At 42.4% G+C, this 15,778-nt stretch overlaps 1 protein-coding gene across 6 annotated transcripts in view; it reads left to right on the forward strand.

Annotated features, from left to right (window-relative positions):
• pcdh7b (protocadherin 7b) overlaps nucleotides 1-15,778 on the forward strand; it is an 87,912-nt gene that overhangs the window by 41,420 nt on the left and 30,714 nt on the right. For 2 of the 6 annotated variants that reach the window (XM_058065671.1, XM_058065674.1), the window contains exon 2: nucleotides 4,025-4,220. The exons of 2 other annotated variants lie outside the window; for them this stretch is intronic. In XM_058065671.1, coding sequence (XP_057921654.1) covers nucleotides 4,025-4,220 — 196 coding nt within the window. Of the gene's footprint in view, nucleotides 1-4,024; nucleotides 4,245-15,778 lie in introns of all 6 variants that reach the window. 2 more of the 6 variants (XM_058065670.1, XM_058065673.1) reach the window with 1 other exon arrangement.

Here is a 15,778-nt window from a genome sequence, read left to right on the forward strand (position 1 = left end):
ACCCAAGAACCTGATCCACCCTGATCAGGTTGCCATTGATTACTCCCTCGGATATTCACCTTGAGGGCATTTGTCTCATTTATCACATCTATCACAGTGTATCTGATTGTTTGAATTTATACGAGTGGAATTACAGTAGGCTTTATCAGAGCGGCGCTAAGCAAGCAGTCACCATCGGGATAAATGTTGATACTTGGCACTCTTTGCATGTCTCAGGTAGCCTCTGCTTGGTTGGCCATTAAAAATGAAACAAGGCTTCTTAATGTCAGACTTGCTTGCCGACTAGCACTTTTAGTAGGCAAAGCCTACTCACTCCTCCAATTCTTTGGCCTTTCTCACTGCTGAAAAGACCTATTAATCACACCTTCCACGTGGTATACCTTCCGTCTTTCTTGCTCAACTGCAAAAGGACATTGCAGTTTATTTTTGCTCCCTGAGCTCAGAGTCTGGGCCCACTACATTTGACCCATGTGGTCCAGTCAGCATCTAGAGCATAAACACATTTCGTTCCACAATTTCTCATGATATATCAATGTGTTTTCACTCAAGTGTAACACGAATGCCAAAGAGTGTTTTAACCCTTTGTGGGCATTGAAGAACAAAAACAAAGATACCTCCAACCTGCTGACAGCAGCCAAATATTGAGTTCAGTGGTGAAGGAAATGAAAGTCAAATCCAAGAGGTCACACATTATAAGACATGAGAGGTATGCTGTGTTTTTGTTGGCTCAACCTGCATTTGAGTCACTAAAGCCATGTGTTTTTTTTTCTTTCCCAGACAGGAAATAGGCCAAGTTAAGCCACGTTGGAGTGCTTCGAATAAAAACCTGTGGCTGTTTGCGTTGTTTGTCTTTTAGGATGACGGCTTTGTTCAATCACCCGTGGCTGTCACAGCTGGGTTTCAATCACAGGCACACCCCCAAAAGAGTCTGCTGTTTTGCCCCCTCAGAGGGGTCCCAGCATCTGGCAAAGATAAAACAAAGTAGTGCTAACTTGTAATGAAAGTCATGCATTAAAAGCCTCCTCACTACTCTTGTGCAGAGCACAGCATGGGGTTAAGCCGTGCAATATGTGTGGCTGTGTGATAGTTTCACCGTACAAGCGGAGCAATTTGATAAGGTTTTGATCTTTTTTTTCAGCTCTAAATTCATGGACATCAGAAATTGTAATTTCTTTGCATTTAGGAATACCTTTTAATAGAGCTGAAGCAGCGGTGAAGAGCAAAAAACACCTTTTACCAACTGGATTTGTCTATGTTTGCATGTGCAAGTCATTCTGTCGCGTTGATTGGCAGAGGTGTGAACTTTAAGGGCAGGAAGTTGAAGGAGCGCAGTGGGAGCACATGTACTCGGTCAGGCTTTACAAATGCGCAGGGCCCGAAAAGAGCTGTGTCCCTGCCATTGCCATTTTCACTGCAAACACTGAAAAGTACCTGCAAAAGCAGAACTCATCACATTTATTGCATATACATAATAATTGATACTGTATGCTGTCCATACCAAAAAAAAAAAAAAAAACGAAACCATGTCCATTGTTGAGTTTGACTTGAAAATGGGAAAGAAAAAGTTTGAGAATTAAAGGAGCAAAGGTTGATGTGCAGATGGTGGATGCTGCAAATTTTGATCCAAAGCCTGCGGGCAACGAGCTCCATATCTGGCCTGAAAACAAATTAGCTTTCCTCCCTCCATATTTCTTCTATCTTCCTCTGCTTACCCATTGAAAGTGTAAAGGGAAGTCAGATGAATAAAATCTGCTTGTTGATTCAAATTTAAAACTTCCTTCCCACTGACTAACTAAGGTTTCCCTTGACACACATTTTCTGGAGAGCTTTTTTTGCCAGCAATTCATAAGGCAACATTTATTGCATTTGCATCATTGGATAACTATTTCCTAGGCAGTGTAACACCTCACAGCCGTCAGTGTTTGGGTGCAAAAAACACAACCAGAAAACGAACAAAAAAACGAGATTGAACATCTTAACATGGCCTCAAGTGTTATTACACTCACAGAACCGTTTTCCTTCTGGGTCCATGATTTTAATTACACAACAAATGTTTGGCTATTGGAGTGAAATTTGCATGAATATTTATACCGATTCATTTGTTGAGTGTTGATTGTAATTACACGGAAACATGATTTATTGCCAGGATTGCAGTGTTAGCCAACCAACCAGAGAACCAAGTGGAAGTAAATAAATAAATGCAAATTTCCACTCAAACAGAAGAAGAAACCCTTTTTTGTCATTTTTCTCGGAGGTTTGGGTAAATGTTATTATCGGTAAACAAACAATCTTTTACCGTGCAAAGACTCACACTTGTTTAAGTGTTTCTTGGAGCAGAAGACAACTTTCCAAAGGTGGCCTGTTTTCCCACATCAGTATATTGCTTTCTCTTCACAACACATGAACCTCTTCACAAGGAAACGTTTTAAAGTAGAAACGGTAAGGTAATTTTTCGTTTCAGCCCTTGAAACGGCTTCCAGAGTGGGAAAATCTGATAATGATGGCTTGTCATTGCCGTGTAGACAAGCAAATCAGCGTTCTAAAAACAATGATGTCACCACCCTGTCATCAGAAGTGAGCGGTTGCTGACTGCTACCGAAAAGCCATCAAAATAGCTGAATACTTCGACTGACATGACTCCCAGTCAACTCCAACGTGACTCTCAGAAGTAATTCCGCTTGATCGTGAATCCAGACAAGCCATCTGTTTACAGCGTCACATGCGGGTGTGTTTTATGTATTACATCATGGCAGGAAATACTCGACTAAACTAATCGAGACAACAGGATAACAAACGGACAGACACTGTGGGAGAAATGATTGAATAATGAGCTTTTAATATGGATCATGGAGGTTAATCAAAAGAAGACAATGTCAGGAAGATGATGATGAGGTCCGGCGAGGACCTAGCAACAGAAGCAAGCTGGCACTATGTTTGTATCTAATTAATGAACTGCATTAGCCGTTTGTAAAGCCATTTATTATGATAATGGAAACAAGCCTTCTCCTTTATTCTGTAGCGCACACGTAAATCTGTCTTTCACCGCCCCCACCTTGCTGTCTGCCGTTACTTTTGTGCAGCACTTCGACAGGGATTGAGAGCAGCGGTGCATGGAAGGGAAAAGCGAGTGATACAGTGAAAAAAAAGAGGCTTCTACTTTAATGAAATGCTCTTACTGCTTAACTCACTGACACTGCTCAATAATGCCTTCGATCAAGCTCCACGTATTGACAGCGCAAGCCCGCAGAGCCTCAGCTGGATCGGAACGCTCTTATCGTTTACCTGCATCCCCTGTTCCCTCTGTCCTTCTGAAATGAATATGTTAAAAAGCCCCCCTGACTAGTATCTGTTGATGGATCTCTGGGAGTTAAAAGTTATTAAAGTTGTTTACTGCTGTGGGAGATTAGGCATGTATCGTGTGTATATATATATATATATATATATATATAAGTGTGTGACAGTTTAAAAAGTGCTACAGTAAAGTAGCCGTACTGGGAACACGCTGCATCTCTTCAGCTATGTTTGTCCACACCTGAGTGTGTGTCTCCAAGAAGCGCCATTTCATACTTGAATCACATTTTACATCCAACATACGAGAGGCAACCCTGCAAAGACAGCTGAGATAGGCTCCAGCACACAGCCCACAGCTCCCACGTCTGTAGGTGACTTAAGTCTGAGGTCCAGGCTTTATTTCAAGATGTGCAGCAAAGCATATCTGGAACTGCAATAGCAACTGTTTTCCTCTTTTCTCCAAAATGGAGCAAACAAGGGATGGATATGATACAGGAACACATATTACTGCAAGAACATGATTATTTTTTTTGCATAAAAGGGGACTTTTAAACACTATCTAGTTCCTCAACTACTTTGGAATCCTCACAAAAAGCCACCCTCAATTGTCTGCTTTTGCTGACCTGAACTCCCTTTCCTAAAATTCTAAGGATGGAACTCCCTTCTAAACAAACAAGTAAGTTTCAAAGCGTCCCTTTTATAGTGACCCCCGGCAATTTGGTTTCTCTTGTAGCCGTTTCGCCGAGTGACCTTCTCGGTGGTGAGCCAGCCCCAGGACCCTCACCAGCAGGGATCGCTGCAGAGCTGCTACGACAGCGGCCTGGACGAGTCTGAGACACCCAGCAGCAAGAGTTCATCGGGGCCCCGGCTCGGCGCCCTGCCCCTGCCCGAGGACAGCTACGAGAGGACAACGCCGGATGGCAGTGTCGGTGAGGCAGAGCACATGGAAAATGGTAGGGGCAAACACTGAAAGGAGATTTAGAAAAAAAAAAAAAAAAATGCTAAGATAAAGGCCACACATGCACGCACATACTGCCTAGAGCATTCAAGCAGGATGTTAGACAGGTAGGCAGTCACAAACTTGCGAGGTTCTCTGTTTTTTTTTTTTTCTTAGACAGTATTTGACTTGAGGATTCTTGCCGCCACAACGCTCCTTCTTGATGCACTTTTGCAATAGACCTTCATGTTGAAACATACTCCACAGACTTTTTTTTTTTCTTTCAAAACCTTTCAAACTAACTTTCCTCTTTTTGCTCATTGTTGCTTCGGGTGATTCCCGCTGAATTTCATCTGGTAGTGAGGATAGATTTTCCACATGATCTTTCCCTTGGTTGAAATAAAGTCAAGGGGGGAGTAACCACAGGGGGCTAATACCCTAGTTGAATTGGTAAGAGGCTGTGTTGCTATAGTTGCTGTGTTTGCCTCAAGGCCGTATGAAAGCACTAATATTTCTCTAAATTTACCGTGAAGCCTATGAGTGAGTGAGCGGGCACTATGAACAGTCTGGATTGTAGTTTAAGTTTTGTTTTTGTTTTTCAGGTAGTTTCTTCACATCAGAGCTGTGTGTATGCGGTTGCATTTTGCAAAAATATGAGTCATCAAGTTAACTGTCTTGTTGTGGTTTGTGACGCATGTAGACTTGGGCAAAGCAAACAGATGTCAGATGAGCAGCTGTCCTTAATGCAGTGTGATAGGGGGTTTGGCATGGGACTGATCAGGCTACCTTAAAAAGCTTATTTAGACATAGGCATCATTCAACTGGACGGTGGGAAATACCTTTTTTTTTTGTGGGGGGGGGGGGATGGTGTTGTCATGGTCATTTTGTCCAAGATGAAAAACAGACATCTTCATGCTTATCTTAATCAAGATCTGCTGACTTGGCTTGTGTGTGTGTCGATAGAAAAGCATGTATACAAACAAGATTGCAGCAAAGCAATTTATATAGGTAGTGCATACGTTCCGCATCCATAGATTAGCTGTTTTGTGAAAACTAATTATTCCCGCTTTTGTGTTCCAACCACTTTAAAACTTAGCAATATGTCTCCTCTTAAGCGTCCTTGAGGAAGACCTTGCTTGCTCACTTATGCGCGGCCACTCTTTAAGAGGGCATCAGTTAAACACCTAAGTGCAAAGCAAATGCAATCATCAAAGGTTAGGGCAAATATTGGCTAACTGCTCCAACCTCTGTGAGAGGTTTGTGTGTGTGAGGGGTGACAAGCGGGGGGAGTCTACACAAGAACCCTCCTGAGATTTTTAATGTATTTTTTTGGCGTGTTGAAAAAAAATTACATCCACACTGTGTCAGAATAGTAAATAGTTGCATCCAGATGGGAACGGATCAGTGAAAACGATGTAACGATGCAAGGCACACTTATATGTGGTCCACCAGGAAGGAACCACATGACACATCAAACCATAGAGGTAGAATTACTTCTGCAAGTCATTATGGAGAAAAAGACGACTAAATATCAGGACAATGTTGAAATATTCAGATGTGTTCTCTCAGATTTTCAAATAATTTTCATAAAAATACCTTTTTCAGGGCACCCAGAACTCCGTTTCTATGTAGATGAGAGGTTGAAATGACAAAACACTTTGTTGTTTTGATCTGAAAATGTGATGGCCCTTAAAGATACTAATTAGCTACCTAGCTTTGACTATCCCGCTGGTTGTCAAGTAGACACAACATGCAGGAACAGAAACAATAGTGCACTATCTCAGCTCTACTTCCCACCCATGTTTTGCTTCAAACTCCACACATATGCAGTATAAACAAAGAAACGGCTATCATCAACACCTTCATTGAGGTTGGGCTTGATCTTTGACTCTCAATCACAAAAAGTGCCTGAAAATCCAAGGTTGAGTCCAGATCAGGATATGACTATGTTTACGTAGGACTATATGAAGCATTGCGCCCTGACAAAATAGTGATGCACAGCTGGCTCCCTTCACTTATTCATAAGCTCACCCCCATCCTCATCAGATATTCATCAACATGTCCACAGGTTTGGATCAAAACAACCGATTAAACTCTTACAGATGTCATCGACTTCTGTTGTTCGCTAGAAAGTGGGCAGTGACATGTTCAACCTCTGAGAGTTAATTCTTCCAAATAAACAAAAACTCTGCACCATTTCATCCAGTGTGAGGTGTGCGATGTCGGAACAGCCGCTAGCGCTTGAGTGGAATGCTACCACAGTAAATATTTATGTTTTTTGATCAATTGTGTGACTTACAGAGATATGTCAGTGAATATGTTTTGCCCTTTCACTTAGCATCTTCTTTTTTGTTGTTTTGAAACTACTTTTCTGCCGAAGGCAAATTTGTAAGCAATGCGAGTTGTCAGGAACTAGACAATCCTTCAACTCTCCTGCAAACAGAGGCGGCACCTTAAGATGATCACTCGCAGATAGAAGAACCGTTTACTGGCCTGAACATCACTGAGAGTTCATTTACGTCGACTGCCGAGGCGGATGAAGAGTGCAAATTTATTGCAGCCCTTCTAAAAGAGTAATAGTTGGTCTTGCTAGTGTTAGCATGCCTCCCACACTCTGGCTGCTAGACAAACCACCCTGCAGCAAACTCACACCCAGACTCCGTCAACGTCTTCCCTGCTGGGGTACCGCAGTCGGATTACAAACATCCCTCAGCGGCACACGCCACATCCGCTTTTGACACGCATCAACTGGATCGCACAAATAGACGCAGGGAATTTGTTTAACAGGCGCTTGGTTGCAAGAAAATGGTAGTTTTACATGAAAACCCATTTGGTGGAGCACCAGCTATTTGAGAACCAGCCGTACCCGGTGCTTTCACTTGCTTCCTGTGTCTCTTCTAACTGCAAGACAGCAAATACTTTTGTCACTTTTTCACTCTACAACCCGAATTGCGGAATCTCTACTTTAGCTTTAAGCTTTTTTTGCCGTGGCGCCATCTGCTGGATCTGGTGATCCACTACCACACTTTCCAATGATGCCAAACTGCTACTGCTGATGCAGGACGAGACGCTGCATCATTTTGCAGCTCTGTGAGGTGTGAGTTGCCTCGCTACATCCTTCTATTCATTGTTGTTGTTTTTTTTTTTTTTTCAAAGCCTAGTTAATAATGTGTATGTCTCGTGTGTGTGTGTGTGGATGTGTTTCCGTTAATGAGGCAGGCCCGTTAGTGCGGCCAGATGGCAAAGCAAGTGTTTAATTAAAACCATTCATATTTCAAGAGCGGGAGAAGCAATAGCGCTGGTCTTAGGTTTGATTTCCCCAAACATGGTGCAGAGATGGTTGTGTATGTGTGTGAATTGGGGCAGTTTGGTGAGCAAAATATATATATATATAATAATTTAACAGAAGGCATGTGCATTATCCACTCCTCTCCCCAAGGTCATGGCCCATGTGTGCATAGAAATAAAGCACCATAATGTGAAAACCAGGACAAAAAAATGGAGGAAATCACAGTTTCATCATTCACAGTTTTTGATGCCCCTGTAGATTTATACCACGCATGTCTCATCCATCCCTTGTACTCCTCAGCCCTTATTTCTCCTTGTGATATCCCCAGGCAAGGCGACAGCCGGGCAGATAGGGAGAACAAGAGGACCTGGTGAGATAATGTGAGTGAATGCACCGTGAGGGAAGGTAAAGAGATGGAAGTCGAGTGAATGAATAACACGGTGAACAGAAGCTCAGAAGCAGATGGAACAGCGGGAGGAGGGAGAGACCGAGCGGTGTAGAGAGGAGATGCCGGGAGAAAATTAATTAAAGAATGTTTAAATAAAAAAAAGAAAACAGGAAAGAGGTAGAGAGAGTGAGGTGAAAAAGGAAGCCACGTGAAGGAGGAGGAAAAAAAAGAGGGATAAGACGCCAGCGGGGAGTGGCGGCTGACAGAGAAGTGATTGATCACGGCTCGGCTGGAGCAGGCAGGTATTCAAATCATACCCCTGTGTCACATCCACAGGCCTGGCTTCTTCCTCTCTGACTCTGTGCCTGTGCACACTGAGCACACATGGGCTGTAAAGCCCACTCGCTGCCGGCCTAAGTCCCTTAACATGGACAGGATTATTATGGAGGAAAATATGCGATCCACAGGGAGTAAAAGAGAACTTGGACAAAAAGAGATGCTGCCTACATTATCCACACAGATAAACATATATACCTTGTGTTACTTATCCAAGTGAAATCAAGTGAAGACAGCCGGTTGCAGGTTAATACACCAAATATTACAATAAGCAGAATTGAATGTATGTGATGGGCAATTGGGAGCCCATTGAAGCAACTTTAACTGTTAGCAAACTTATTGCATAATCCAAGCATACTGCTTTTGTTAATTATAATTATTGTAGGTTTACAGCTTGAAGTGTTTGCCTTGAACCACAAACCACAATCGCTTCACGGGCGGCATGTGTCTTGTGTTAGCCTGAGTGCAGGTCTGACTGCTGTTAACTGTGCATAAGGCAAGTGTTGCTTTGGTCTTTTGTATAGCTGAAACTCGGGCTGACTACCCAGAAACACCAAAAAAGATCATTTATCTGCTTTTCAAACTTGGCAGAAGACCACCCCCACCGCTCTGATGGATGTCTTCTTTGAACAGGAGAATAGTTGAGCAACTTTATGGACCCTTTGAGACAGCCTTTGTTCTGAATATGTCCTGTCTTTTTGCATGAAAACATGCAAGAAATGTGTTTTAAAACTGTTCCCATAAGTGCATGCTGTAAAAGCCTCATCCAAAAGAGAATACTTTTTTTTTTTTTTTTTTTTGCTGAAAAGATGAGTTGCAACATAGTGCTCTGCACTTTGGAGCGACCGGCGATACAAAAAAGTAAAGAACAGTTTGTCATGGCAGTGCAGAGACATGACTGTATTTTCAATGAGGGCCCGCAGTCATACAGTGTGCATCCGCCGCCTGTTTAGGAGCAGTGAAACAACGCCGGGAGATTTGGCTCATATTCAAATGGCATTTGTTGCAGTCGGAATGAAATCACTTTCTCAGACAGCGGTTCATTCTGAATGCATCTCCGCTAGCATTGCTAACATGCCAGGTATAGTGTATGGGCGGAGGCCTCAACAAAGACAATAAAAAATCTCTGTCAGAGCCTCCAGTCCTCTCCTCCCTCCTATGTCTGTTTTTGTTTGCAATGTTGCAACGTGATCACAATGTGAATGCCCATCGTACAAAAGAAGGAAGGTGCAACATACTGGGAGGAGGCAGTGGGTGCCACTTCTTTGGGTATGTAATTGTACGTGTGTGGATGTGCATATGTTGACGACTTCCAGCAGAGCCGACGCTGGAAAAGAGAACATTCACTTCTTTTCACACTTCGGAGAATGTGCTGGAATAGTTTAACAAGAAACACATTCAAGTGTTCACACATTCTGTAGGCAAACTCCAGCACCTCATGCATTCATTCATGCACCCGCTAAACATATCTCACAGTGGAGGCGCCGTGCACATACAGCCAATGCATAATAAGCCACAATACGTATTCTTTCCACGTGTCAACTCCATGCAATTTAATTCTTGTTTTCCTTTTTGTCGTTATAAAACACATCACATTTGTGTGATTACAGAGCCTTCCTGTAAACGCTGAACATGTGTTTGCACCCCAAACAGCTCCAACCAGATGTAGTGAGCCTGCAGCCAATATTAATCCCTGTGTCTTTATTTTAGGGAATCATTGCCAAAATTGGTCAGAGATATCTTTGTTTTTCTGAGAGCGTGCTCTGCACACTCTTGTCTGAATATACACACCTCCTCGTCGTTTTGACCTTTTGAGGTAGGAATGGCAAAATGTGCACACATTTTTTCCTGCCGATGTTTGTGCATGAGCTGACAAGCGCATGTTCTAGTCCTGTCTCTGTTTACATTAGGTATGTGCGGCGTCGGGACCGCCAGCAGCTTAACCTCTGACATTTGGGATACTTGTCGAAATAAATAAGAAGTTCTGGCTCGCTGCTGAGAAAACAGCCTGTGCTTGTGCTTCATCTCCAGCAGGCATAGATGGTGTCGGGTTTTCCAGGATGCTCCTTATTCTGGCTGCTGAGGCTGATAATTGATCCCAGTATGTGACACCATATAAGACATCATTTTATCAAACCTGCAGAGATCTTTACAATAGTTAGAAAGGTGGAATGTAGAGTGCTTGGTTGTAATTGTTAAATTATTACTGTGTAGTGATGCCAAAATAAATCTTGGGTAACATTTGGTGTTTCGTTGATTGATGATTTAATTCTGGATATTGGGGGAAAAAAGGGACACAAACACCTAACCTTTTATTGAGTAGGCTCTGACGTGAACTATAATTGCATCCTGTAAAATGATTTGCAGCGGGAGTCATTATTGATGTGCTGTTTGCAAACTACGCACACATTTCCTGTTTCACAGATAATATTGTCTTTGCAAATACAATGAAAATAGTTACCTTTTGTGTTCACCACCATCACACTCATGGAAAGCGCCTTGAACGCCTTCCTAGGCCATAGTTATGGGGCCAAATTACTACACAAGAAAGTTGTGTATATTATGTATCGATATCTAATCATTACATGGTATCTAAATCATTAAGATTGTTTTCTCTGACATATTGCTGTCAGTGCAAGGTTTTATTTGCCGCTATTTGGCATGGGGGTGCATTTTCAAAAAAATGTACACTTCAGCTTTAATTGTCTCCCTTGTCACGCATTTAGTCAAGATGTTTGGAGAATGTGTCATATACAGAATCTTGCAAAAGCTTTCAGCACGCATTTTTGTCAAGGGACAATAGAGAAAGTAAACTTGGATATACCTTAGAGAAGTCAATGTACAGCTTGTATAACATTATAGATTTACTATCACTGAAAATGAATCAATACATTAGAAGCATTGAGTCATTCAGTTTTTATGTTCATATTAATGAATATAGAATATCTTGATATAAACGTATAATACTGTATATTGTGAGAGTGCCTTAGCTTTGGGCTGTGTTGATGCATCAACTGTAATGTTTACACCAGACACAGTAAAGATCAAACTGGGGCATGTTTCAGGTTTCTACTTGGCAGTAATGATTTGGGATCAATACATGTGTTTATTTAAGTGAGCGTGGGCTTTATATACAGTATATGAGGCTGACTGCTCTCAGAAGATACTTTTTCTTCCCTCCTCTCGCCATCTCAAGGCCCTCCCCTCCTTCGCCTTATAAAAATAGATGAAAGCATGCAACAATAGAAGAAGGGGGATTATCCTTCTGCTTGCTCCAGCAGCCCCCCCTTCCCTTTGAGGGCCCAGTTGATGTGTCTCATATGGAGGCACGGCTTGCAAAGCTAACTTTCCTTGTGGACAAACGTTAGTTGCATAATGGCACACTGCGACTTTTGACATTGAAGTTGCTGGTCGGCACAAAGACACACGTGTGCACTTGCCCGCTCAATCTACCTGCAGGGATAATGTTCCAGTGAGTTGCTCTAGCTGAGGAATTTAATTATTTCCTCCTTTTTAATTCCTCCATGGACTTATGCTCATGGAGACAATTACTCTGCTGAAGAAATTCTCTGCAAGAAGATGGCTGATTAAAGAAATATCTAAATATTGCAGAATGCTCGTTATCTCCTAACCCTGAGCAATCCTCCTATGCGTCGCTGAGATGTCCAAAAAGGGTTGGATGAAGGTTTTGTCCACAGTCTGAGGATGGTGACTTTTTTTTTTTTTTCCAGACAGACTTTGTCACAAAGGCTAGCCCGTTTAGTCGGCTGAAGCAGTTCCCTGGCGACCACGGCCCAAGAAATGCACATAAGAGCGCGCATTAACAGCATGCATGTTTTATGAAGGCCGAGCACTTCTTAAAACAGCTATTCACTGAATGGTGCACGCAAGTGTGTGTCCATTAGGGAAAGGAAATTGTGCAAGCCAATATTTGTGCTCCCCCATGAGTGTTTTGTTGACCCATTTAAAGTGTTCAGTGTGTAGCTATTGATCTCCTATAGTTCACATGCTAAAAGATGCATTTCCATCATCGTCTTCAGCAAATCCCTCATTGTTTTCACTCTGTTACCCTCCTTTCTTGGTGCACCAGGATTTAATGCCGGAATGAAATCATTGTCAGCAGTATGCAAAGACTCTCGCATAAAACAACCTGCTGACAGCTCAAGAATTCTTGCGAGGCGCCACTTGGTATGAATATGCACCTCAAGGCTGGAATCGGGTTGGAAATATCACCTTTTCCTCTGTTTCCACTTTGAGGTCAACCAAACAAGGAGCCAAAATGAATGCCATTCAGGCAGCTGTCTTTTTCAGTTTGCACCACACTGGCCCTTCCCTTCACAAAGCTACAGCTCGCCGACTGGGAGGTCCAGGCGTGACTTCCTGTGAGGCGTGAGCAAAGCCAAAGTGGCTGTCAAAAGCCTCCATTTAAAGCACAAAAGGGAGAGCCAAAACACATCAGCGGACACAATCAGAGCAAAGTAACGTGACTCTAAAAGCAAACAACTAGCTGGTGCAGAGACACAAAGATTAACCCCTTGGAACAAATGCAATAGGAGCACACCTGTTTCTGTGCATGGGGGGCTAGAATGTTTGACTGTCTGCTTCCTGCTCTTTTGTTTGTGGCGCAGACCGGAGACTAATGGCTACCTGCAAGGCTAAACCAATAGCATTTATCTTGTCTGCTGCTTAATCTGACCCTCAGGCAGTCACTTTAGAAAGGTTTGCCGGACAGGTCGCATAAGCCTCTCAATGGGGCACAAGGGATTTTACTTAAGCAGGTGGAGTGGGGGGGAATTCTGTGAAATATCAATGTAAACATGAAAACTGTTATTTTTTTCCCTACTTTTTGTTGCGCTAGGCCAGCTGTATTCTAGATGGCCTGTCAGAGTTATTTAGCCTCCTTTTCAAGTGAAAGTCTTCGACTTGGGTTTGAAAATTTCACCGAAGTGACAGATTGGGTTCACACACTCTGTGCACAGAAACAAGTTGCAGTCATTATCCAGTTCGAGCTGTCGTGATCAGCTGGCTCTCTAAGTACAAACACTCACTCTAATATGTGTTTATTTTGTTTATAAGGCCACGATGTGCAAAATACAACACTCCAGTCAATGAATTACGACTCCATCACCTCACATTTGAATCCGAGGTCAACAAGGCGACATAAATCATCTTAATCCCTGAGTGATTGCTCAGATGCACTCCCATTTATTTGTAAATACACACATCATAAAAAAATAAGGCAGCTTTAACTGACTTGAGCTCACAGGTCGCTCCGCTTTAATCTTAGTCGAAAGCAACCACAGATTAGGAAAAGAACAGATGGTTTCTGGGTGAAAATTACATTTTCCAGACATTTCTTGATTATTTACACAGCCCACCAACTCACTTTGTATTATTACTGCGCTTACTTGTCGTCGCTTTTTGGGGGCATTATCCAGTTTTAAACACAATTCCGAAAAATGCGTCTGTACTGTTGTTATTTCAGCATCAAAGTCCTAATCCATGTCAGTACATACGGTACATGCAAACAGTAATCCTGCCTCTCCTTTCCTCATCTCATGTTCTTTGGCTGAACTCTGTAGGAGGACAAAGAGCTATGTTTTTGAATCCTTAGAGGTGGAGGCCTTAAGGCGCCACATGGAAGCGTTGGCTGAAGAGGACAGAAAGTGCATAAACTGCTGGCTCCTTGTTGTGCTTTTTGGATTGATAGGAAGCGTGCTAAAGTTTATCCACTAGCAGAGGTAACACTGGGAGTACAGGGATATTACAGTTTGCAACCCTGGCTTTCTTTTTTCTTGATTAATTGTGCACCAGTGGACTGCTGGTTCAATCTAAAGTGCTTTAGAGGCGAATATAGGAGGGTAGAAATAATGAAAAACAAAGAAGGCACGCTTGAGATCCTGCGAGCACTTCACCTAATGAAATGCAACGTCCAACACATTTTTTTGTTCCCCCGGAGCGGCATATAGAATAGAGAAATGGAGTTGTAGAGCAGATCCTGGAGTGTATGCCCAAGAAGCTTGGTCCAATCGATACTGTAGATGTGGCTCTTTGCTTTAGAACACCACTTGTAATGCCTAGTGCTGAAATAGGGCAAAACTATTCCCTACAATTTCAGCAATGGATGTTTGTGTTGAAAGCGGAAACAAGGCCACAGTGTAACTTCAGTAAAACAGGGTGATGGAATAATCTGGTGTTTCAAATAAGTCACAGGTGAAAATTCACAGTCCACTCCAAAGCATCTTTTCATATCGACCGTAACGGTCTTCTATTCCGATATTGAGAAGCAATGTTTCCCCGCCCTTCTCCTACATCTTGGTATATCATGTGTGTGTCTGTGCATATTTCTTTTCCTTGCAAGCATTGGGGAAAAAAAAAAAAAAAAAAAACAAGGAGATGCCAAGTATTTGAGGCGCGGAGAGACAGTGAAGCAAAGGCTCCTCTTTGTTCTACAAACTTTTCTCTCTGGCCAATATCCCCGCCCAAAATGAACACCCCCGCCCTCTCGCCTGCCTCTGTCAGCTTGTTGTAATCACATGCTTTTGATGGAGAATCCCCCCCACAATGATTTCACAGAGTAATACTTTTTAAGGAGGACTTGTTTAACATCCAAGTGTTGATTGGCATCACTCGATGATGGTGCGAGAATGCGGCACTCCCTGTATCCAATTAGAAGGTAGTCATCTGTGTTGACAGCACTGCGTTGAAAGGGAGAGAGGAAAGGTGCAGCCACCAGTGTGACTAATAATAGACTGATAACTCTGAAGCTGTCGGCAAAGGGTTTTGTGTTGCCAGGATGATGTACAAGACATGGAGGAAGATTATTAGAAAAGGATTTTATTCCATTCGAACATGTGACACATTCAAGTGCATTGCTGGATAGTATAATTTACTGACTGCTGTCCTACAGTAGATGACAAAAGTGAGAACACCCCTCACATTTCAGCATTCATCATTTTATTATGTCTTATTATGTCTTTGAAGGGTTACAATAATGGAAAAATTTAACTTGATTAGAACGTGTTTGCCAGCCGAGGGGGTCATACTCTGCTTCACAATGCCAGAGTAGATTTCATGTTTCCCCTCATTGAACCACAGCATTCCCATGCCGGAAGCAGTCATGCTCGCTAATGCTTGACTGTAGGTAGGGGTGTCCCGGTACGGCAATAACTCGTTTGTCAATGTTAATTGGCTCTTGAATCGACTGTGATAAGTGAATTTTCACAAAGTAGGATTTAAAAATCATTAGAATATATATTTAGTTGAGTTAAGTTTTAGCTGGAGTGGATTGCAGCTGCAGATGTAGCCGGTGTTATTATTATGATTATTATTCTAATAATAAGAATCATTAATATAATAGTAGATAGTAATTTGGATTATGTTGTTGTTGTGCCTGCTGTAAAAGCCTGTTGTTCCGGCTATCGAATTTGATGCATGTGTGCCTCACTGAAAATTACAGTAACATTACTGACACCGATTGGAAGCAGTGTAGTATACAACATAGCATCTTTGAACGCATCTTCTGAATGTCTTATAA

The sequence above is a fragment of the Doryrhamphus excisus genome, chromosome 3 (genome assembly GCF_030265055.1).
Source record: "Doryrhamphus excisus isolate RoL2022-K1 chromosome 3, RoL_Dexc_1.0, whole genome shotgun sequence".
In the NCBI taxonomy this organism is placed as follows: domain Eukaryota; kingdom Metazoa; phylum Chordata; class Actinopteri; order Syngnathiformes; family Syngnathidae; genus Doryrhamphus; species Doryrhamphus excisus.